Here is a 24070-nt window from a genome sequence, read left to right on the forward strand (position 1 = left end):
AACTTTTCATTTTCCGTGATTAGCACCCTTTTTTATTTGCTATTCATGAATATACATGAGAGTGGAGTCTTCTCTTTTTGTACAAATGTTTTTACAAACAGATTTTTGCTCCATAGCTGACATTTGTTCAATGAGTAAACAAAACTTGTTTTGAGTGAAAGTAGGGCAGGGCCCTATAGGATTTTATCTGAAAGAGAGGAAGAAGCTAGGGATCAAGGCAGAGAGGGCTGGAAAAGTCCACTGACCATGTTTGCTTCAGAGGCTGCAGGAAGAGGGACTGTTGCTATCTGCAAATCAGGTGAGCCAATGTGCCCCGAATAATATTGCTCTAATCTACCATCACATTGCCCCATAAAGAGGAGCAGCATCAGGGAGGAGATCTGGCAAAGATTCATCCAGAGAATCCCTCATTTCTGAAGTGGGATTGCTGGTTCTCCTTTTTTAGGGTCTGTAGATTGGAAAGGGGGAATAGGAGGGAAGGAGAGAACTGGTTGGTTGTGAAAACTATTTGCTGTGGATGTGGAAACAGTGTGACATGCACCATAATATTATTTAAATGAAGAGGCCTCAACTTTATTTAAAATATTACCTAACTTGGGTAACCACCTCAAACTACCCAGTAAGGTTGTTCCACTGCAGATCTTTTAAGTGGTATACCCCGATGTACTATAAACCTGTGTGTGGTTGTGAAGGTCATGCTCCTTCGCCACCCTTAGCTCTGCTAAGGGACCCTACTGGAAGCCCAAGTCTCCTGCCTCCAATGTGGAGAAGGAGAGAGAAGATGTGGAGTTGCAAGCAGCATGAGACACATCAGCATGCCCCCTCACCATGCTATGCTGTGACCAGGGTCAATGCCCAAGTAGGCCACTAGATTACAGCGCTCTCAGTAGGACCCTTTTTAACCCACCAACTGCACTGGAATCTGCCAAAGGTGAAATAATTAAACTCCAAAGCCAGACCCCTTGAATGCCAGGTGGAAGGTAAAAAACAAACAAACAAACCCTGCACAGCAGTTTGCCAATTTTGCCATATGAGAAAAATCCTTTCCAGATGCCAAAACTGGTGATTAGCCTAGCTGCCATCATCACTGCAGACCCAGCAACTAGATTAAGAGATGGGCAGGGCTGAAACAGGGAGCCCACAAGGGTTACCCTGTCCAGGCAGAAAACTCTATCAACCCTCCCTCATGCTCCACCTGGCCCAGCACCACCCACATCAGCCAGTGGCAGGGGTAGTAGATGGTCAGGTCCAGATGCAGTGCATTATCCTCTCACTCCCCCACCCCATCCAGTATGAGGAAGAAGGGAGGTAGGGGAGAAAGAAGCAGCCCCCACATGATGAAGTCAACCGGGATTGCAAGAGCAAAGGTACATGGAACACTGCCTCAGCTGCTGCCAATTGAGATGCCGGAAGCTGTTGCCATTGTTCCCAGCCACATCAAAGCCACTCCCTGGATAGTGGGGTTGTCAAGGCTGGATCCCCACTTTGAACTTTAGGGTACAAATGTAGGGGCCTGCATGAAAACTTCTAAGCTTAACTACCAGCTTAGCTCTGGTTCGGCTGCCACCATTTCAATGGATTCCCTTCCTGGGAAACCTTGAAAAACCTTCACCAAATCCCTGGTGAATACAAATCCAAACCCCTTGGATCTCAAAACAAGGAGAAATTAACCATTCCCCCTCCTTCCTCCCACCAACTCCTGGTGAATCAAGATCCAAACCCCTTGGATCTTAAAACAAGGAAAAATCAATCAGGTTCTTAAAAAGAAGGCTTTTAATTAAAGAAAAAGGTAAAAAATCATCTGTGTAAAATCAGTATGGAAATTAACCTTACAGGGTAATCAAACTTAAAGAGCTCAGAGGACTCCCCTCTAGTCTCAGGTTCAAAGTACAGCAAACAAAGATAAACACTCTAGTAAAAGGTACATTTACAAGTTGAGAAAAACAAAGGAAAACTAACACGCCTTGCCTGGCTATTTACTTACAAGTTTGAAATAGGAGAGACTTGTTTAGAAAGATGTGGAGAACCTGGATTGATGTCTGGTCCCTCTCAGTCCCGAGAACGAACACACTCCCAAAACAAAGAACACAAAAAACAGCCTTCCCCCCCCCAAGATTTGGAAGTATCTTGTCCCCTTATTGGTCCTTTAGGTCAGATGCCAGCCAGGTTACCTGAGCTTCTTAACCCTTTACAGGGAAAAGGATTTTGGAGTCTCTGGCCAGGAGGGGTTTTATAGTACTGTACACAGGATAGCTATTACCCTTCCCTTTATAGTTAAGACAGGGGTGAACAAATATTTACTTGAATGAGAGGTGAAGTGTCTCCCCTCTTGATTTATGTCCTCCTTCCATCAATGTACTTCCTTTTCCTCTACAGGCAATGTCTGTCCTTACCCTACTTATGCCATCCACCTCTAGCTTCCCATTCAATCTGAGCAAGAGAATTGTGTCTGGAGGAAGTGGGAGTGTATGTTTACTGTGTTAACTTTTCATTCACACTCCCCATATTTTAAGTTTTTGCTTGAATAGTTGTAGCTTAATGTTTGCTAAAATTATTCCAATTTTTTTTGAAACAAATATGTTAGCATGGGGGAAACTATTTTACTGGTAAAGTAATTCATGGGTGACATGAGGTGAGCATTTCTAATTTTTGAGTGTTTGGAGTACTAAAACATTTCACTGTACAGTGAATTGCTTGAGCATTAAAGCTCATAGTTGGGCCATTTGTTATATTTCTCCAGTTGGTTTACTGACAGACCTTTCAGAATTCTGCAAGATCACACAAACATAATGTGTTGGTATTAAAAGAATAGAAAAATTGTTTTAAACAAGCTTAAAAATTAAATTGCAGAATACTAGCAGTAGTAACAACCTCTTTAGATGTATCAGATCTTTCATCCCCCAGGTTTTATGAGCAGACTTTACTTTAGCAGTAGTGTTAGTGTAGCCTAACCTGTTAAGCCAGGCCAATATATTGCCCTTTTCCACAACAGATAGCAGATGTTCACAAGAATACACAACCTTTTGCCTTTACAGGTCATACAAATCTACAATAATGTTAAACTATGAAGTAGGAAGATATGGCCATTGCAGCCTACAAATTTTTTGATTTCATATGCGTACAAAGATGCAGATGAATGCAAACATAGTATAATCAAATGCAACAATAAAAATGTCGTCAGACTGAAAGTTTTGATGTATTGACTTGCACTAGCACTAGGTTGTCATTGATACTGCCTTCCTGCTGAATGCCAATCCTTGAGTACTGATGGTAGCATTTTGGTGGTTGCTCTAACTTTGTCTTGCAGGCCCTTGCCCACTCCCATTAAATATTATATAACTGAAGCCAAATGGTCTCAAAAAAGGGCAGTAAATGTTCTCTTTGAAGATCAGACAGTCATTTGCAGAGTTTCACCAAAGAGCACATTGAGGCCTTGAATGTTGTCCTCATTCACATTCACCTCCATTTTCTGTTCTTCCCTGCTGCTACTAGATAAGTGCTCTATTTTTTTTTTTTTTTAAGCATGGAAGAGGATGTTTGTTTTGATTAAAGTAATTCTCTTCACATTACATGTGTATTACCTACCTTTCTAAAAAGTTACTCAAAATAAGTTCGGGGAGAACAGGGGACGAAACTGTACCAGTGAAACAGTCCGGTTGCAGATCCCTTTCACTATGAGAATACAACTAAGGGTCCGTATTGGGAAGTACAACAATGGGACCTTGCATATATCCTACCTGTGTTGGGGAATGAAGGGGAGAGACACGATGAGCATGATATAAATATTAATAAAGTCTGTGTCCATCTGTGTAGCCCTGGCTTCAGCTGAATCTACAGGGCTCGTGGGGAAAATGTTGACAAGTTTGAAGTTCTCCAAGTTGCTTGACAGGGAACTTTTCACCTCTGTCATGCTGAATTGCCTCTGTCATGCTGCTCCTGTTATTACTGTTGCACTCCTCTGAGCAGCATGATGCTGCCTGATGTTTGGATCAGGCTCTTGCTGAATGCATGTTGCTAGTCTGTTAGTCTTTGCTACCAGTTCTTTGCCTGTTGCCCCCTCAGGAAGGAAAGGGAGAAACACACACAAAATACATCTCATATTTTAAAAAGTGGGGTCTACGTACATAGCCACAATGTAATGGTCCTTTGTTCATACTATTTTGAGGGGGCAGTTGTCTGTCAGCGTGTCCTAATCCAAGAGCTTTCTCCCAGAGTTTTCATGCAAAACCTTGATGATGACTTTAGCATTGTAGAGGCAGATTAACTTCCCATAAGAATGGTTTGTGTGACAGATATGCCAGTCTGCCCATATAAATGATATGAGCACATGAGGTCGCCATTAAGGCTTTGTGCGACAGCATGAATTTGAAGCTGGGCTATGTATTGCTTTTTGGTATCTGTTGGAGAGAGAAGTGAAAGCCTGATGGGAGTGTGTTATTGACGGTGTTGTAGGCAATGTGAAAGTAGCAAGGAATGCAGGAGACTTTCCCCTTAATTTATTTCCATGTTTTTAAGGTGTTGAGAGGGTGGGATGCATTGTGATACAACCTTAACTGTTTCAAAATGTATGTTCTTGTTTTTTTTAATATAAACTAAGCTAGAATATGACCCAACCTTTCATGGATGGAGAGGGGACCACACACGCCCTTCCCAGTTAGTTCATATTGATGTGATGAGATAATTCTGTATCTGCCCTCAGCCTCTATTACAATAATTTGATTCAGTCCTCCCCCAGCCACTGTTTTAATTGCTCTTCCAAAGAGGAAAAAGAAGCAATACCATGTGATGGTGACTAATTACATAGAGGTAATAAAAATAGCAGACACTCGGCAAATAATTTGCAAATAATCAACATGTTGGAATTTGTCAGCATGAAATGGTACTTGAAGAATTTTGAATAGCAAACAAATTCTGTAAAAAATTGAAGTCTGTTCAAACAATTCATGAACAGAAATAAGGGTGATACTGAATGGAAACACTTATTTGCGACAGCTGTTCATAGAGCTAGCAACACACTGTCATGTAGCTTTTTAAAGCCCCCCTGTGTTTAGATGATCTTTCAAATAGCTATTGGGGAATATTTTTTCCCATACTAGTTCAATATGTAACTTACAAATATCCAGCCTTTTTTCCTCAGTGGGTGGGAGCAAACATGGCAAGCTTTGTTCACATTCATGTCCAAATTTGTAGCTGCATCTACAAAGCCATTGCTGCTTCCTATGAACTGATTTTATCTTCCTATGAACTATTTCACCTTAATGTAAATGTAACATGCTTCTAATTTACTGTTACATTGATTATGGCAGTCCAGAGAAATAAGTTTGTATCATTTGTAGAACTTGCTGATTTTTTTTAAACAAAAAATGCTGTTTCAATAAAATAGAATTTTTTGTGAGAGGTTATTTTTCATCTTTTTTGCACTTATATTGAAACAAAAAATCATATTGTCATTGAGAACCTCTTTTTTTAACACAAATTAATTTTTTTCAGTTTTGTCAAGTTTTCGCAGGAAATGAATACATTTCCTGACTAGCTCCGATAATTTATCCCCTTTTCTCCATCATTACTGCCAAAACACTCTCTGGTCCATGCTCTGGTGCTTCTTATCTCAGCTTACCTACTGTAATCTGCTTCTCTTTGGTCTTCCTCACTGTCATCTCTCTGTTTTATTTAATATGTTCAAAATGTTGCTGTCAGTAGCATCTTCCTATTATTACTCTGATCAGACCTTGTCACCGTCAGTCTTTTTCTACTGACTTCCCCTATTCTCCTACATTTAGTTTAAACTTCTCACTTTCAAAACACTCCAATGACATTACCACCTACATCTGACCTAATTTCCTTCTCCTGTACATCCCTTCCCACTCCCTGTGCTGTGCTCAAGCTTCTCTCCTGACTACTTTTTTGTCACCCTCACCCACTCCAAAGTTTCTTTTGTTTGTAACAGGTTCTTAGTTAAAACTCATCATTAACCTTTTGTCCTCCTTCAGATCACTACCAAAAATCCACTTGCTTAGCCAAGCAAATCTGCTTTAATATTCATGCACTACTACCCATTGTTTGTAGTATGTACTACACTTATTTATGCATTCAAACTGTAAGTTCTTTGGGGGCAAGGATGTGTTTATTTGCATGTGCTTTACATAGCACTTAGAATAATTATTTCTAAGTTACTATATAAGTCAATAATATCATACTCACTGAATCAGATCTACTGTGCCTGGCTGTTTAAAGACAACTGCAATTATTGAAAAGGTAGTGCTAAGTACTCTATATATGTAATTGGTTTTAAATACTAGTGGGAGAGTAATAAGTCTATTAAATGAACATTTGTTAAATAGAATTCAACAAAAGGCCCACACAAAATGGAGCCATTAGTTTTTTCATTATAAATAGAGCCAGATAAAACATTTGAAATACATCCATTTGTTAGGATAACAATTCTGAACCAGAATCTGTTTTGTCATAGAATCATAGAACTGAAAGAGACCTCGAGAGGTCATCTAGTCCAGTCCCCTGCACTCAAGGCAGGACTAAGTATTATCTGTACCATCCCTGACAGGTGTGTTTGTCCAGCCTGCTCTTAAAAATTTCCAACGATGGAGATTCCATAACCTCCCTAGGCAATTTAGTCCAGTGCTTAACCACTCTGACAGGAAGTTTTTCCTAATGTCCAACCTAAACCTCCCTTGCTGCAATTTAAGCCCCTTGCTTCTTGTCCTATCCTCAGAGGTTAAGAACAACAATTTTTCTCCCTCCTCCTTGTAACAGCCTTTTATGTATTTGAAAACTGTTATCCTGTCCCATCTCAGTCTTCTCTTTTCTAGACTAAACAAACCCAATTTTTTCAATCTTCCCTCATAGGTCATGTTTTCTAGACCTTTAATCATTTTCATTGCTCTTCTCTGGACTTTCTCCAATTTGTTCACATCTTTCCTGAAATGTGGCACCCAGAACTGGACACGATACTCCAGTTGAGGCCTAATCAGAGTGGAGTAGAGCGGAAGAATTACTTCATGTGTCTTGCTTACACTACTCTTGCTAATACATCCCAGAATAATGTTTGGTTTTTTTTGCAACAGTGTTACACTGACTCATATTTAGCCTGTGATCTGCTATGACCCCTAGATCCCTTTCAGCAGTACTCCTTCCTAGGCAGTCATTTCCCATTTTGTATGTATGCAACTGATTGTTCCTTCCTAAGCGGAGTACTTTGCATTTGTCCTTATTGAATTTCATCCTGTTTACTTCAGACCATTTCTCCAGTTTGTCCAGATCATTTTGAATTTTAATCCTATCCTCCAAAGCACTTGCAGACCCTCCTAGCTTCGTATTGTCTGCAAACTTTATAAGTGTACTCTCTATGCCATTATCTAAATCATTGATGAAAATATTGAACAGAACCGGACCCAGAACCGATCCCTGCGGGACCCCACTCATTATGCCCTTCCTACATGACTGTGAACCACTGATAACTACTCTCTGGGAATGATTTTCCAACCAGTTATGCACCCACCTTATAGTAGCTCCATCTAGGTTGTATTTCCCTAGTTTGTTTATGAGAAGGTCATGCAGGACAGTATCAAAAGTCTTACTAAAGTCAAGATATACCACATCTACCACTTACCCCCTATCCACAAGGCTTGTTACCCCCATCAAAGAAAGCTATCAGATTGGTTTGACACGATTTGTTCTTGACAAATCCATGCTGACTGTTACTTATTACTTCATTATCTTTTAGGTGTTTGCAAATTGATTTTTTAATTATTTGCCCCATTATTTTTCCAGGTACAGAAGTTAAGCTGACTGGTCTGTAATTCCCCGCATTGTCCTTATTTCCCTTTTTATAGATAGGCACTATATTTGCCCTTTCCAGTCTTCTGGAATGTCTCCCATCTTCCATGACTTTTCAAAGATAATTACCAATGGCTCAGATATCTCCTCAGTCAGCTCCTTGAGTATTCTAGGATGCATTTCATCAGGCCCTGTTGATTTGAAGACATCTAACTTGTCTAAATAATTTTTGACTTGTTCTTTCCCTATTTTAGATTCTGATCCTACCTCATTTTCACTGGCATTCACTGTTAGACGTCCAATCGCCACCAATCTTCTTGATGAAAACTGAAACAAAGAAGTCATTAAGCACTTCTGCCATTTCCACATTTTCTGTTGTCTTTCCCCCTCATTGAGTAATGAGCCTACTCAGTTCTTGGTCTTCCTCTTGCTTCTAATGTATTTGTAGAATGTTTTCTTGTACTCCTTATGTCCTTAGCTAGTTTGATCTCATTTTGTGCCTTTGCCTTTCTAATTTTGTCCCTACATACTTGTGTTATTTGTTTATGTTCAGCCTTTGTAATTTGACCGAGTTTCCACTTTTTGTAAGACTCTTTTTTTCAGTTTTAGATCATTGAAATCTCTTGGTTAAGCCAGGGTGGTCTCTTGCCATACTTCCTATCTTTCCTATGCAGTGGGATAGTTTGCTCTTGTGCTCACGTGCCATTAATAGTGTCTCTCTGAAAAACTGCCAACTATCTTCAATTGTTTTTCCCCTTACACTTGCTTCCCATGGGATTTGATCTACCAACTCCCTGAGTTTGCTAAAGTCTGCCTTCTTGAAATCCATTGTCTTTATTTTGCTGTTCTCCCTCGAACTCTTCCATTTCATGCTCATTTTCACCCAAGTTGCCTTCTATTTTCAAATTCTCAACCAGTTCCTCCCTATTTGTCAAAATCAAATCTAGAACAGCCTCCCCCCTAGTAGCTTTCTCCACCTTCTGAAATAAAATAGTCTCCAGTACATTCTAAGAACTTGTTGGATAATTTGTGCCCTGCTGTGTTATTTTTCCCAACAGATGTCTGAGTAGTTGAAGTCCCCCATCACCACCAAGTCCTGTTCTTTGGGTGATTTCGTTAGTTGTTTAAAAAAAGCCTCATACACGTCTTCTTTCTGGTTTGGTGGTCTGTAGTAGACAGGGCCGGCTCCAGCGTTTTTGCTGCCCCAAGCGGCGGGGGCTGAGGGGGCGTTGAAGTTGCAATCGGTGGCACTTCGGCGGCAGCTTTACTGCCACTGCTTCATTCTGCGGCAGCAGTTCGGCGGCAGGTCCTTCCCTCCGAGAGGGACTGAGGGACCCGCCGCTGAAGAGCTGGACATGCCCCCCTTTCTGTTGGCCGCCCCAAGCATCTGCTTGCTGCGCTGGTACCTGGAGTCGGCTCTGGTAGTAGACCACTACCATGACATCACCCTTGTTTTTTACCCCTTTTATCTTTACCCAGAGACTTTCAACAAGTCTGTCTCTTATTTCTATCTCAACCTCAGTCCAAGTGTATACATTTTTAATATAGAAGGCAACACCTCCTCCCTTTTTTCCCTGCCTGTCCTTCCTGAGCAAGCTGTACCCTTCTATACCAATATTCCAGTCATGCGTATTATCCCACCAAGTCTCCATGATGCCAACTACGTCATAGTTGTGTTTATTAGCATTTCAAGTTCTTCCTGCTTATTCCCCATACTTCTCGCATTAGTATAAAGACCTCTGTGATACTGACTTGATTTCTCCCCTCCCCCACCCCCCAATTCTTTCTTGTCTCTCCCTTATTTCTGCTATAACAGCCCATGCTTCCCGCAGATTCCGACCCTCCTTCCAGGTCTCCATGTTTTTGACTTACCTGTGGGCTTTGGTCACGTGTGCCCGTCGAACCTAGTTTAAAGCCCTCCTGACTAGGTTAGCCAGTCTGTTGCCAAATATGCTCTTCCTCTTCCTCGATAGGTGGACCCCGTCTCTGTTTAGCAGTCCTTCTTCCTGGAACATCATCCCGTGGTCAAGGAAACCAAAGCCCTTCTGGCGGCACCATCGTCGCAGCCAGGCATTCACCTCCAAGATGCATCTGTCTCTGCCGAGGCCCCTACCCTTGACTGGAAGGACTGAAGAGAACACCACCTGCGCTCCCAACTCCCTTACCCTTGCTCCCAGAACCCTGTAGTCACTTCTGATCTGTTGAGGGTCATACCTTGCAGTATCATTAGTGCCCACATAGATGAGTAGCATGGGGTAGTAGTCAGAGGGCCCGATGATCCTTGACAATCCCTCCATAACGTCTCGGATATAGGCCTCTGGCAGTCAGCATACCTCCTGGGATGCCATGTCAGGGCAACAGATGGATGCCTCCGTCCCCCTCAGAAGAGAATCTCCAACCACCACTACCCTATGTTTCCTTCTGGGAGTGGTGGCTGTGATCCTTCCAGCCTTGGAGGTACATGGCTTCTCCTCTTCAACCTTTGGGGGTGATTCCTCATTACTCGTTGCCAGGGCAGCATAGCGGTTCTCCATCACCATGGTGGGTGGGTTGGGAGTAGGGGTGGAGCACTACCTGCTGCCAGAAGTAACCAGCAGCCAGTGTCCTCCCTGTACCAGAGTCATATCCTCCTCCCCCAGTGGCAAGACAGTAGTCCTCTCTAGCTGGAAAGTGTCCTCAGCCTTGGAAGTCTCCATATGAATACTGTCAAGGAATTCTTCGTGTGCACGGATGCTCCTCAGCCTAGCCACCTCCTCCTGTAGCTCTCCCACCTGCTTCCTGAGAGATTCCACTAGCAGGCACCTCTCACACTGGATGGTCCCCCCCAGCCTGGCTTTCTGAGAGTGGGAAATGCAAGCCACAGTCTCTGCAAATCCACATCAGGATCTGGGTAGAGGCATCCATGGTTAGGTTCTCTGTCTGGATACAGGCGCAGGTGGAGGAGACAGGAGCAGTGTTGGCACTGGCAGTGCGGCCCTTCCTAACCATAGCAATTTTATTACGTCTCCCTCCCATAAACTCCCGTTTGCAGTCCCCTGTTTGCTAGCTTCTCTTGGTCACTTAGCCTTTGGCTTTTAAGGCCTTTCCACCTAGGTAATAACAAAATGTTTTTTAAGTACATCAGAAGCAGGAAGCCTGCTAAACAACCAGTGGATGACCAAGCTACAAAAGGAGCACTTAAAGACGATAAAGTCATTGTGGAGAAACTAAATGAATTCTTTGCTTTCTCAGTCTTCATGACTGAGGATGTTGGGGAGATTCCCAAACCTGAGCCGTCCTTTGTAGGTGACAAATCTGAGGAATTGTCACAGATTGAAGTGTCACTAGAGGAGGTTTTGGAATTAATTGAAAACTTAACAGTAACAAGTCACTGGGACCAGATGGCATTCACCCAAGAGTTCTGAAAGAACTCAAATGTGAAATTGCGGAGCTATTAACTAGGGTTTGTAACCTGTCCTTTAAATCGACTTCTGTACCGAATGACTGGAAGATAGCTAATGTAATGCCAATATTTAAAAAGGGCTCTAGAGGTAATCCCGGCAATTACAGACCGGTAAGTCTAACTTCAGTACCGCGCAAATTAGTTGAAACAGTAGTAAAGAATAAAATTGTCAGATACATAGCAGAATATAAATTGTTGGGCAAAAGTCAACATGGTTTCTGTAAAGGGAAATTGTGTCTTACTAATCTATTAGAGTTCTCTGAAGGGATCAACAAACATGTGGACAAGGGGGATCCAGTGGACATAGTGTACTTAGATTTCCAGAAAGCCTTTGACAAGGTCCCTCATCAAAGGCTCTTAGGTAAATTAAGTTGTCATGGGATAAGAGGGAAGATCCTTTAATGGATTGAGAACCGGTTAAAAGACAGGGAACAAAGGATAGGAATAAATAGTAAATTTTCAGAATGGAGAAGGGTAACTAGTGGTGTTCCCCAGGGTCAGTCCTAGGACCAATTTCATAAATGATCTGGAGAAAGGGGTAAACAGTGAGGTGGCAAAGTTTGCAGATGATACTAAACTGCTCAAGATAGTTAAGACCAAAGCAGACTGTGAAGAACTTCAAAAAGATCTTACAAAACTAAGCGATTGGGCAACAAAATGGCAAATGAAATTTAATGTGGATAAATGTAAAGTAATGCACATTGGAAAAAATAACCCCAACTATACGTACAATATGATGGGGGTTAATTTAGCTACAACTAATCAGGAAAGAGATCTTGGAGTCATCATGGATAGTTCTCTGAAAACGTCCACGCAGTGTGCAGCGGCAGTCAAAAAAGCAAACAGGATGTTAGGAATCATTCAAAAAGGGATAGAGAATAAGATGGAGAATATCTTATTGCCCTTATATAAATCCATGGTATGCCCACATTTTGAATACTGTGTACAGATGTGCTCTCCTCATCTCAAAAAAGATATACTGGCATTAGAAAAGGTTCAGAGAAGGGCAATTAAAATGATTAGGGGTTTGGAATGGGTCCCATATGAGGAGAGATTAAAAAGGCTAGGACTTTTCAGCTTGGAAAAGAGGAGGCTCAGGGGGGATATGATAGAGCAGTGGCTCTCAAACTTTTTTACTGGTGACCCCTTTCATATAGCAAGCCTCTGAGTGTGACCCTCCCTTATAAATTAAAAACACTTTTAAATATATTTAACACCATTATAAATGCTAGAGGCAAAGCGGGGTTTGGGGTGGAGGCTGACAGCTCGCAACCCCCCATGTAATAACCTCACGACCCCTGAGGGGTCCTGACCCCAGTTTGAGAACCCCTGTGATTAGAGGTATATAAAATCTTGAGTGGTGTGGAGAAAGTGAAAAAGGAAAAGTTATTTACTTGTTCCCATAATATAAGAAGTAGAGGCCACCAAATGAAATTAATGGGCAACAGGTTTAAAACAAATAAAAGGAAGTAGTTCTTCTTCGAGTGATTGCTCAGGTGTATTCCACAGTAGGTGGGCGTGCTTGCCACGTGCACCGGTGCCAGAAGTTTTTCCCTTAGCAGTACCCATAGTTTTTCCCTTAGCCGTACCCATAGTGGGGGAGCCCCGCTGTGACCCCTGGAGTGGTGCCTCTATATTGCGCCATAAAGGGGGCTGCGTGCTCCCCCCACCCTCAGTTCCTTCTTGCTGCCAGTGAAGGTAGTCGGAACTTGTGCTCCAGCATTGCTGCAGTGCCTTTCCTTAGTGGTACGATCTTCGACAGTAGTAGTTCTTCAGTTAGTGGCCTGGCTCGGGGCATGCCCCGAGCCCCAGGCTTCAAGTCGTGTGAATCCTGTCACAATTCCATGCCCAGAAGCGATTCACACTCCGAGTGTCTTTGCTGACTGGGTGAGGCTCACATAAGTGGGCGCTGCAAAATCTGCAAGTCCTTCAAGCCCCGGACTAAGCGCGAACGTGAGATCCGACTCCGGGCCCTGCTTATGGAGTTGGCATTGGCCCCAGCACTGGCGCGCCTACCCGACCTGGCACCGGGCACCACGTCGTTGGTGCGGAGTGAAACCCCATCCACTAGTCGGTACTGCTCCCCTGCCAAGAAGCGAGACAAGGACAGGGGTGAGGCCGGACCCGAGTTGGGCAGCCCACGATCCTCCTCGGGGCCCAGACGTGCAACTCGAGTGGAGCAGAGTAGTCTGGCCCCCTCCGCGCGTGCCTCTCCTACAATGAGAATCCCGTCGATGCCGGAGGCAGCTCAGGTAGCGCGCGACATCCTCGTCTTGCCGGTACTGGGCGTGCCACCTGAGTTGGCCCCCGGTCCCGAGGAAAGCTGCCGCTGGGCGCCCAGCCCTCCCAGGCTAGGTTGGAGGTTGAGGTCCCTGCTCGATCCCCGGGGCCTTCCTGGAGCCCGCGTCAGATCTCCACTCCGTTGTCGGGGTTGCCTGACAGCGAGTCGCCGGAATCTTCCTCGGCCCGCAGGAGCCGCAAGCGCCGGGACAGGAAGCGTCGACACTCTTCCTCCAGCCGGAGTGATAGCAGGTTGCGATGCCATCGGCACCGCCACTCATACCACGGCACGTGCCAGGCTCGGAGTATGTTCCGACCGTCACCGAGGTGTTGTAGCCACGGTCGCTGTAGGGAGTCTAGAGATAGCACCTCCGACGTATACGTCTCCTCGTCGTCGAGGTCAAAATCCTGGGGCAGGAGCCGACATGGACGGCACCGGTCCAGCCACTCCTACGGCATCATGCGCTCCCCGGCTACCTCGGCCTCGGCTCCCAGCTGCCCTTCCCCAGGCCACGTCATCCCTCAGGAACATGTAACTCTGGTAGAGCCTCCGACGGCTCAGTTGCAAGGGGCGCCATGGCAAGGACATTGGTGCCAGTGGGCACCGTGGCCCTAGGCGCCCGCACCGGCGAGGCCCCGCTCTGTGGCTGGGGCATCCCAACTGCCTTTGGTGTCCCTGCCTTGGCACCGAGAGCAGTCCTCGGGTACTGAACCACCGGCACCGCATCCGGACGTGGAGTGCGACCCACCGGTACTACCTGATGCCCTAGAGGCGTTACCTGTCTCCTCGTCGACACTGGACGAGTCCATAGTGGCACCGCCTCCTCCTTCTCAGGAGGACTTTAAGGCTCATCAAGAGCTTCTCTGATGAGTAGCCACCAACCTCCAGATCCAGGCTGAGGAGATGGAGGAGTCGTTGGACAATTTGTTTAATGTCCTGTCCTCCTCGGTACTGGGCCGTGTGGCCCTACCCACTGCGTCAAGGAGTAGCAAACATTTCTAGTGGTCTCTGGCAAACCCCGGCCTCTGTGCCACCCATTTCTAAGAAGGCAGAGCGGAAGTACTTTGTGCCAACAAAGGGGCATGAATACCTATACACTCATCCTACCCCAAACTCACTGGTCGTAGAGTCTGTCAACCACTGTGAAAGACACGGCCAGCCCGCACCCACCCCCAAGGACAAAGATGCTCGCAGACTGGACTTTTTTGGGAAAAAAGTTTATTCCTCTGCGAGTTTCCAGCTCAGGGTGGCAAACCATCAAGCACTCCTGAGCAGGTATGACTTTAACTTGTGGGGGTCTCTGCCAAAATTCGAGCTTGCCCTCCAAGAAAAGACAGGAAGGAATTCAAGGCTCTAGTTGACGAAGGTGCCATGGCGGCGAAAGCAGCACTCCACGTGGCCTCAGATACGGCTGACACTGCTGCTCGTTTGATGGCCTCTGCTATCTCCATGCGACGGGCGTCGTGTCTTTCGCTGTTGGGGCTGTCTGTTGAATCCCAGTCTCTTATGCAAAACCTGCCATTCGACAGCAGGGCATTATTTGGGGACCAGACGGACACTCGTCTGCACGGGATGAAGGACTCCCGCACCACCCTGCAGGCTCTCGGCCTGTATGTCCCACCAGCCAAGGACAAACCCAGACCGCAGCCATCGGCTCCCCCCGGAAGGGGCAGGTATGAGCCCCCGCCTAAGAGGCCTAGGGACCAGCGGTGTAGGTCACAGCACCAGTCCCATTCGGCCCCACGCCCCGGCCCCTCAAAGGGCAAGAGGCAGGGGAAGAGGCGTTTTTGACTCTTTGCGGGGGGCCACCTGGCCTGTTGCCAGGGGAAGCCCCAGTTAATAAAGTTGTTTTTTGGCAACCGTTTATCGGCCTTCAGAGTGCATTGGTTGCATATAACGTCGGACCAGTGGGTCCTTCAGTACCATCTCTGAGGGGTACAGGCTGCAGTTCGATTCACCCCCACCGCACCATCCTCCGTCCCAGGATGTCCCTGGGGACCTGGAACAATGCCCTTCTTTTAAATCAGGAGGTGACGCGCCTCCTCACCTTGGGCGCGGTGGAGAGGGTGCCTCAGGAATTCCAGGGCAAAGGGTTTTACTCCTGGTATTTCCTGATCCCAAAAGGAAAAGGGCTCGGGCTCATCCTCGACCTGCAGAATCTCAACCAGTTTCTGGTTCGCTGCAAATTCCGTATGGTGTCCCTGGCCTCTATTGTTCCGTCCCTTGACTCTGGGGATTGGTTCGCAGCCCTGGACCTCCAGGATGCGTACTTCCATATCCACATTTTCGATAGTCACAGGCGCTTCCTCCGCTTCCTGGTAGTGAGAGACCACTACCAGTTTATGGTCCTTCCCTTTGGCCTTTGCACGGCCCCCAGGGTTTTACCAAATGCATGGCGGTGGTAGCAGCCCACCTCAGGAGGAACAGACTGCAGATCTTCCCCTACCTGGACGACTGGCTACTCAAGGGCAAGGCTCGGTCCCAAGTGCAGGCACAGATGGAATTCCTGCTAGATACCTGCTCGAGTCTAGGCCTAGTGGTAAACAAGGAAAAGTCCACATTAGTCCCAGTTCAGTGCATACACTTCATAGGGGCGCTGATAGACTCGCTGGTGGCCATGGCCTTCCTCCCCTGGGACAGATTCAAGACGCTCAAGGGTCTCATCGCCTCGGTCACGGCCTTCCCTGTGACGACGACACGAGTGTGCCTTCAGATCCTAGGCCATATGGCAGCTTGCACTTTAGTGGTGCGACACGCCAAGCTCAGGATGAAGCCCCTCCACCTCTGGCTGGCCTCCCAATATTCCTAGGCCAGGGATGGCCTGGACAAGGTCGTCACATTGCCACCCAGTGTAGTGGCCGACCTGCAATGGTGGTCCCTCCCGAGCAACATGCTTCAGGGTATCCCATTCTGGGAGTCCCCTCCCTCACTAGATCTGGTGTCAGACGCGTCAGACCTGGGATGGGGAGCCCATGTAGGGAGCTTCAAAACCCAGGGCAGATGGTCGCCCCCAGAATTGTCTCTGCACATAAACGTCAGGGAACTCAGGGCGGTGTGCCTGGCGTGCGTAGCCTTCAGTCAGCACCTAGCGGGGAAGGTGGTCAGAGTCCTCACGGACAATATGACCGCGATGTACTATATCAACAGGCAAGGCGGCACGCATTCCATGGCCCTGTGCCAGGAAGCCCAGCTCCTGTGGGAGTTCTGTATAGCCGACAACATCCTTTTGAGGGCTTTTCACCTGCCTGGCAAGTGCAATACGCTCGCGGATAACCTAAGCAGATTTTTCTCCTAACAACACGAATGGTCTCTATACAGGGAGGTGGCCAAGCAGTTCTTCCTAGAGTGGGGTACTCCTCAGGTAGATCTGTTCGCCAACGTCCAGAATCGCCTATGCCCACGATTCTGCTCCAGGGCCGGAGAGGGCGAAGGGGCGATATTGGACGCGTTCCTAATTCCATGGTTGGGCTGCCTGTTCTACGCCTTCCCGCCCTTTCCTTTGATAGGCAAATTTTTACAGAAGGTAAAGGCAGACGGGGTGTGGATTATCCTCATAGCCCCGGATTGGGCCCGTCAACATTGGTACAGGACCCTCCTGCAGCTTTTAGTGCCGCCCCCCCCTCACACTCCCCGTAGGCTGCCGCTTCGACCAGACCTCCTCTCCCAGGAGAGAGGACGTTTCCTCCACCCCAACCTAGCTGCGCTTCACTTGACAGCGTGGCTGCTCCGTGGTTGAATGAGGAGGAGGGGAGATGTTCTGAGGGTGTTAGACAGGTCCTGCTTGACAGCAGGAGACCGTCCACGCGACGAACCTACCTGGCCAAATGGTATCGGGTCTCCATGTGGGCGAGGGAGAGAGGTTCCTCCCCCTCCTCCGCATCTATCCAGTTCATCCTCGATTACCTCCTCGCCCTTAGGACCCAAGGGCTGGTGCCCTCCTCGGTCAGGGTACATCTGGCAGCCATTTTGGCTTTTCACCCCCTGGTGCAGGGCTGCTCGGTGTTTTCACACAACGTGACTTCCCAATTTCGAAAAGGGTTGGATCGGGCATTCCCTTACGCTAGACCCCCAGTTCCGCTCTGGGACCTGAACCTAGTGCTCTCCCGCCTCACAGGGCCTCCCTTCGAGCCCTTGGCCATGTGTTCTTGGTCCCATTTGTCGTGGAAAGTGGAGTTCCTGGTGGCTATCACCTCAGCCCACCGGGTCTCGGAGCTTAGGGCCCTGACCTCTGAACCCCCGTATATGGTCTTCCATAGGGATAAGGTCCAGCTCCGCCCGCACCCAGCTTTTCTGCCGAAGGTACTCTCGGCTTTTCGCATGGGCCAGGACATTTTCCTCCCAGTTCTCTGTCCTAAGCCCCGTTCCTCCAATGAGGAACGACGCCTCACATGCTAGATGTGCGTAGAGTGCTGGCTTTTTACCTAGACCAGACCAGGCCATTCCGGAAATCCCCTCAGCTTTTTATTGCATCGGCCGAGCGCATGAGGGGGCGACCGGTTTCCACCCAGCAGATCTCCCACTGGATCACCTCGTGCATACGCACGTGTTATGACCTGGCAGAGGTCCCCCCACCTCCTATAGTGAAGGCTCATTCGACGAGAGCTCAGGCCTCGTCGGCTGCCTACATGGCTCATGTCCCTATTCAGGACATCTGTAGGGCTCCTACTTGGTCCTCTGTCCACATCTTTTCATCGCACTGTGCGATCGTCTCCCAAACGAGGGATGACGCCGGCTTTGGTAGGGCGGTGCTCCTCCTGGGTAACCGTTAAACTCCTACCCACCTCCATCAGGTATAGCTTAGAGTCACATACTGTGGAATACACATGAGCAATCACTTGAAGAAGAAAGGACAGTTACCTGTTCCGTAACTGGCATTCTTCGAGATGTGTTGCTCAGGTGTGTTCCACATCCTGCCCTCCTTCCCCTCTGTCGGAGTTGTCTGACAAGAAGGAACTGAGGGTGGGGGGAGCGCGCAGCCCCCTTTATGGCGCGATATATAGGCTCCACTCCAGGGGTCGCAGCAGGGCTCCCCCACTACGGGTAATGCTAGGGGAAAAACTTCCAGCACCGGTGCACGTGGCGAGCACGTACACCTACTGGGGAATCCACCTGAGCAACACATCTTGAAGAATGCAGTTACGGAACAGGTAACTTTCCTTTCTTCACACAGCACACAGTCAACCTGTGGAACTCCTTGCCTGAGGAGGTTGTGAAGGCTCGGACTATAACAGGGTTTAAAAGAGAACTAGATACATTCATGGAGGTTAAGTCCATTAATGGCTATTAGCCAGGATGGGTAAGGAATGGTGTCCCTAGCCTCTGTTTGTCAGAGGGTGGAGATGGATGGCAGGAGAGCGACCACTTGGTCATTACCTGTTAGGTTCACTCCGTCTGGGGCATTTGGCATTGGCTACTGTTGGTAGGCAGAATACTGGGCTGGATGGACCTTTGGTCTGACCCAGTATGGCCATTCTTATGTTCTTATTAGTGGTGGAAGGAACTGAGGTGGCAACCGCTGCAGTGCCCGCTTTTACAGCCCTGCCATTAGAACATGCTCAAATGTTGAGGAGAGGAGCATCGTGGGGCTCATGTTGACACTGCTACTAGAAGGCTGCACTGTTCAATGGCAATGGTCGGCACATGTCCCAAGAGTGTGAATATGCAGAGTCCATCTCCAAGAACCTCAGTTATAGGCTAAGTAACCTTCATTTCTAGTTTTGCTGACCTGGCTGGAATATGTCTTTGGAGCTTAGTCATATGTTTCTCAAACTGCAAGAATATTTCTTGCGCATTTATTTTCAGCAGTGGTTTAGTAGAACCTTTTTACCTGTGAACATACGTTACCAATCAAGTTCTCAGGTTATTTATTTATCTATCTATTTTTAAGCTTTCACCTTGGAACATTTTTCTGATTAATTTTGCTTTGTTCTGTTCTGGATTTTGAAGTTGCTATTTGTTATGAGCTTCAGGTTTGGGCCAGGTAGATCAGTGGGACAGGACATATTTTTATTGTAATTGGCTGAATTACCCCATGTGACCAGCAGAATCCATTTTTACTTCGTGTCTCATGGAAAGAAGAGAGAAGTATTGTATCTAAGCTATCTGAGCTGGGAAAATCAGAAGAAGGGAGAATTTTTAAAATTTCATTTATGCTATTAAATTTCTTTAAAACATTACAGTTTTTAAATTTTAATTTTAATTACTGCTCAGGTAGTGAGGAAAAGGAGAATGGGTCCACAGTATTTCCCATTATTTGCTTTAGAATTTAATAATATGCTTTGCAGATCTGGACTTCAAAATACAGTACATTTCCATGGGCCATAATGAATTCTTCAAGTTATTGGGAGCTGTCTCATTTTACTATCGTATATTTTAATATACTTCATTATCATTATATCCTTGCTTAATAAGGGAAAATTGATTTTTCTGAGCTCAGTGTTTCTACTTTTGGTTCCAGTGAACCTGCACAAAAGGATATGAACCCATCAAATCAAAATTTTGGTTAGGATTGCATGGAGATTTAAAAAAATGGGGCAATGAGCTTCATTCAAACATACATCTCCTTTATTTCAGGACCTATGAAACCATGCAAACTGGTTCTGACACACAGAATTTCATGAACCATGTTTTGGTTTGAAATGGGAGGAGATTGTGGAATTCTGTTTTTCCAAACCAGCATTTCTGTTCACATTGCTTTGAGTGTTTTTGAGGTGCAAGACATGAGCTATCTTTGTCTTTATGTTTGGTTGTCAAATTCAAGGACCGATACGTTTTTATTAATGACTTGTACTTGGCAACTGCTGAGATTATTAATTAGGAACCTGTACTTGGAGATAGAGTGACAGTGATGAAGATTTAGTTAGGAGAGAAATCATGCCAGTATGTTGGACAGATCCTCCTCTACATGAACTACTGATGCCAACAATAAATCAACTTGTTTCTAATATGAAATGTTGAAAATTCTTGGAAAATTACAGATGTTGGCAGAGACTCAAGAGTGTGGCTGAACTCTGTCACACTCTTGTGGAGCAAAAGTTGCTTTAAGGCACCTTTTGTGCTCTCTGGATTCTTGAGATAGTTTTTCCCCCCAGCAAAGTTTAAAGCATACTCAGGCCTGCTCTGAACTATACTTAGCTGCTTTGGCCTCTAAGGAAATGGGAACATGGCAGCGACACTTTTGTGCTGCCATAGTGGTACAAAAGAGCTGTGATTGGGCCTGAGCACAGTACCAGTTATCTTCTAAACCATACTAGTATCAGAGGGGTAGCCATGTTAGTCTGGATCTGTAAAAAGCAGCAGAGAGTCCTGTGGCACTTTTAAGACTAACATGTATTGGAGCATAAGCTTTCGTTGGTGAATGCCCACTTCATCGGATGCATGTAATGTAATGCTTTTAAGATTTTGTTTAAAGACCTAAAATTACTAGTAAACATACATGCATCCGACGAAGTGGGCATTCACCCACGAAAGCTTTATGCTCCAATACATCTGTTAGTCTTAAAGGTGCCACAGGACTCTCTGTTGCTTTAAACCATACTAGTTTCGAATATTTAACAGTATTTGGTTTTTATTTTGCTTTTAAGGTTTTGTTTAAAGACCTAAAATTACTAGTAAACATATAATCAGAAATCTGTGGTTTCAGTGATTGGGACCAGGAAAAAGTTTGCATAGATGGTGACAGGTCGTCCTTTGTATCTGTGTTTATTTTTGGTGATGGTGGGTCCTCTTTGTAGTTCATATATATCAGATCTCATAACTTCTTTTGGCAGTCTAGTTTGGCCCCACCTTAGCCATAAATTCATCAATACCACTCTGCATATTAGATGGATTCAGGTGAGAGCAATGTGAAATGTTTCAGTGTGAGACAGAGGGGATTTTGTGGTAGGTATCTTGCCCCAAAAGCTCTTGGACCAGTCCTTCCACAGCTTGAGCAGAATCTTCACCAAGTTCATGTGACTCAAAAAGACCTCCAAGATTATTTCATAGACTCCCCAGATTATCCTGATTGAATGGAGGATTAGGTCAACCCAACTAAATGAGTTACTGTCTTCCCATATAATGGTTGTGGTCACATTGTTTCCCAGTACACAAAACACATGTAACCCCACTCAGTCTTGCACCTGAGAGGGAACACTTTGTGACATTTAGCCCATTCCCTTTTCAGTTGTGCCAGCCAATACCCTATGAGATGAATCTAGTCTTTAATCATGAGCTTTTCTAGAAAGAGTGCTCTCTCTACTCATTAAACTTCCCTCTGTGAAACAGCCCACACTTGAGGTTTGCGTGTGGGGGGAAAAGCTTCAGAAACAACCTCTGGGCGGTAGATATATATGACAGCTAGCAAAGCATATGACCGTTTAGAGTACACTTTTCAATAGTGAAATCCCATTTTCAGAAGTGATTTAGGAACCTGAACTCAGTGAGATTTGGGGCTTGTCTCCACAAGGAAATAGCAATTCTGGAATAACTGTTTTGCAATAGCTATTTTGGAATAACTCCCTGCATAGATCTATTCCAGAAAACAAGTGATGTAATTCCAGAATAGTGTCCATGTGGGGGAGTTATTCTGTTATAGCTAAATTATACCAAAATAGCTGTGCTGGTCAGTTTCTCCCATGACGTTTGAAAATGGGACTTAGACTCCTAACTCACTTAAGCTGTTCAGAAAATTTACCTTCAGCATAATTTCTGATTCACAGGCTCATCCGACCCATTTTACCTCTGTATCTAACTCTCCATTAAAGCCACTTATCCTTAACACTTCTGAGATTATTGCCTCTTCACTTCTAACTTCCCATATGACTTCAGCTTCCAAGTCATGATATCACTTTTGCTGCTCTTCTGTGGATCTCTTTCAGTAAGATACAATTTCATCACTATGGAGTGTGATCAGAGTTTCTGAGGCAAGAACTGTGCATGGTATCCTAGGTGTGGTGGAATGTAAAGGACTAATATAATCTGCTCTACTTGAAGGGAAATTTCTCTGTATATAAAACCTGGAAATGGAATTGGCTTGTATTTGGCAGTAGTATAGCACTGAGTACTCTTATTTAATGTATCACTGATTGCCACCGAATATCTTCACATAATGCCTTTCTAGATAATAGCTCCCTAATCTGTCTGTTGTGTATTCTTTCCTACATGTGTTAATTTTCAACTTCTGCATCTTAAATTTCATCCCACACTTGTCTGCACAAATCCTCAAGCTTTCCATATTCATTAGTGTTTTCTATCTTTTTTTGTGTAGTCTCATATAACTGTTTTTTTTTTTTTTTTTGGTCAGAAAAAATTGTTATTCTATAATCTGTTAGCTCTTTGGTAAATCTGTGCATGTTTTTGTTTCTTTGCAGAGAGTGATAACGAACTCTCAAGTGGTACTGGTGATGTGTCTAAGGATTGTCCTGAGAAGGTCTTGTATTCCTGGGGAGAATTACTGGGGAGATGGTAAATATTAACTTTCTCATTTAGATTTTTAAATACTGAACCTTTTCACCCTTCAGAAGAGCAGATAACGGCTCATAAAACAGTATAAGGCCTAAAGTTCCTTCAGCTTACATTTTAAATTTTCTTTCTCCATTTAAGAAAACTCCAAACATTTTAGTTATGATTAAAAAGTAGAGATGCTCCATATGCAAACATGTATTTAAACTCAGAGCATAAAGGATTAGCACTTGTATTTTTAATTGGTGGTTATTCTGGGGATCTCTCTCCCAGTGCTTCCATGAAAGCCTTGGTCCCTGTGTTACTGCATTTTCAGAGGTTTATTGGACTAATTATTCTCCTCAATCTTGGTGTTAAAAATGGTTCATTTCATGCTTTCCCCGCTCTCATCCTGTTTAAATGCTTATCTTTATAGCCTGATTTATTCATTTGTACTAGATTTGTCCATTCCCAAATCTTTCCTTCTTATGATGTTACATGTTGTGAATTATGGTTTCATTGGTATTGATTCTGTCTGTCGATCCTATACATGACAGTATCCCAAGGGGACACTGATCTGTTTTCTCAGATGCCAATCAGAGGTGTGTTTTGTTTTTAAATCATGTAACAGACTTCAAATTGCCTTGCTTAGACAAAATTAAATTTGACCAAATTTGATCAATTTTGGCAAAATTCTCAATTTCAAGTTAACATTCAAATGCATATTCACACAAGGCTAGAAAAATTAAAATTGAGGTCTTACATGTTTGAAGAGCTTAGTCTTCTCAGGTGAACAAATGCATATTTACATCTTTCAAAGGAAGGCAATCTAGGATACATGAAAGGCATGGTGAAAAGGTAGAATTTGGTGAAATATCTTAGAAATTCTCAAATACCTAGAAAACAGGTTGCAACTTTTTTTCAAACATCTTCATTTCACCTTTTCACAACTCAAAAATGTCCAGAAGAGTTTTGCCCAGATTAAAATAAAATCCTGTTGAGATGAAGACCAAGCATAGAAAATTTTAGGCCATAATGTGGAGGTTGAAAGTTATGAGCATCTGCAAATTGAAGGTTGTAATAGAAACTGTTTTGCAAATAACTATAGTGGGTACTGCCTATGCTTGTGAAAA

The 24070-nt window shown here is 45.0% G+C and overlaps 1 protein-coding gene across 4 annotated transcripts in view; it reads left to right on the forward strand.

Annotated features, from left to right (window-relative positions):
• Positions 1-24070, forward strand: part of RABGAP1L (RAB GTPase activating protein 1 like) — a 544030-nt gene that overhangs the window by 162528 nt on the left and 357432 nt on the right. For all 4 annotated transcript variants that reach the window (XM_034779149.1, XM_034779151.1, XM_034779152.1 and 1 more), the window contains exon 12: positions 22868-22961. In XM_034779149.1, the coding sequence (XP_034635040.1) occupies positions 22868-22961 (94 nt within the window). The remainder of the gene's footprint in view (positions 1-22867; positions 22962-24070) is intronic.

This window comes from Trachemys scripta, chromosome 8, assembly GCF_013100865.1.
Source record: "Trachemys scripta elegans isolate TJP31775 chromosome 8, CAS_Tse_1.0, whole genome shotgun sequence".
Classification (NCBI taxonomy): Eukaryota; Metazoa; Chordata; order Testudines; family Emydidae; genus Trachemys; species Trachemys scripta.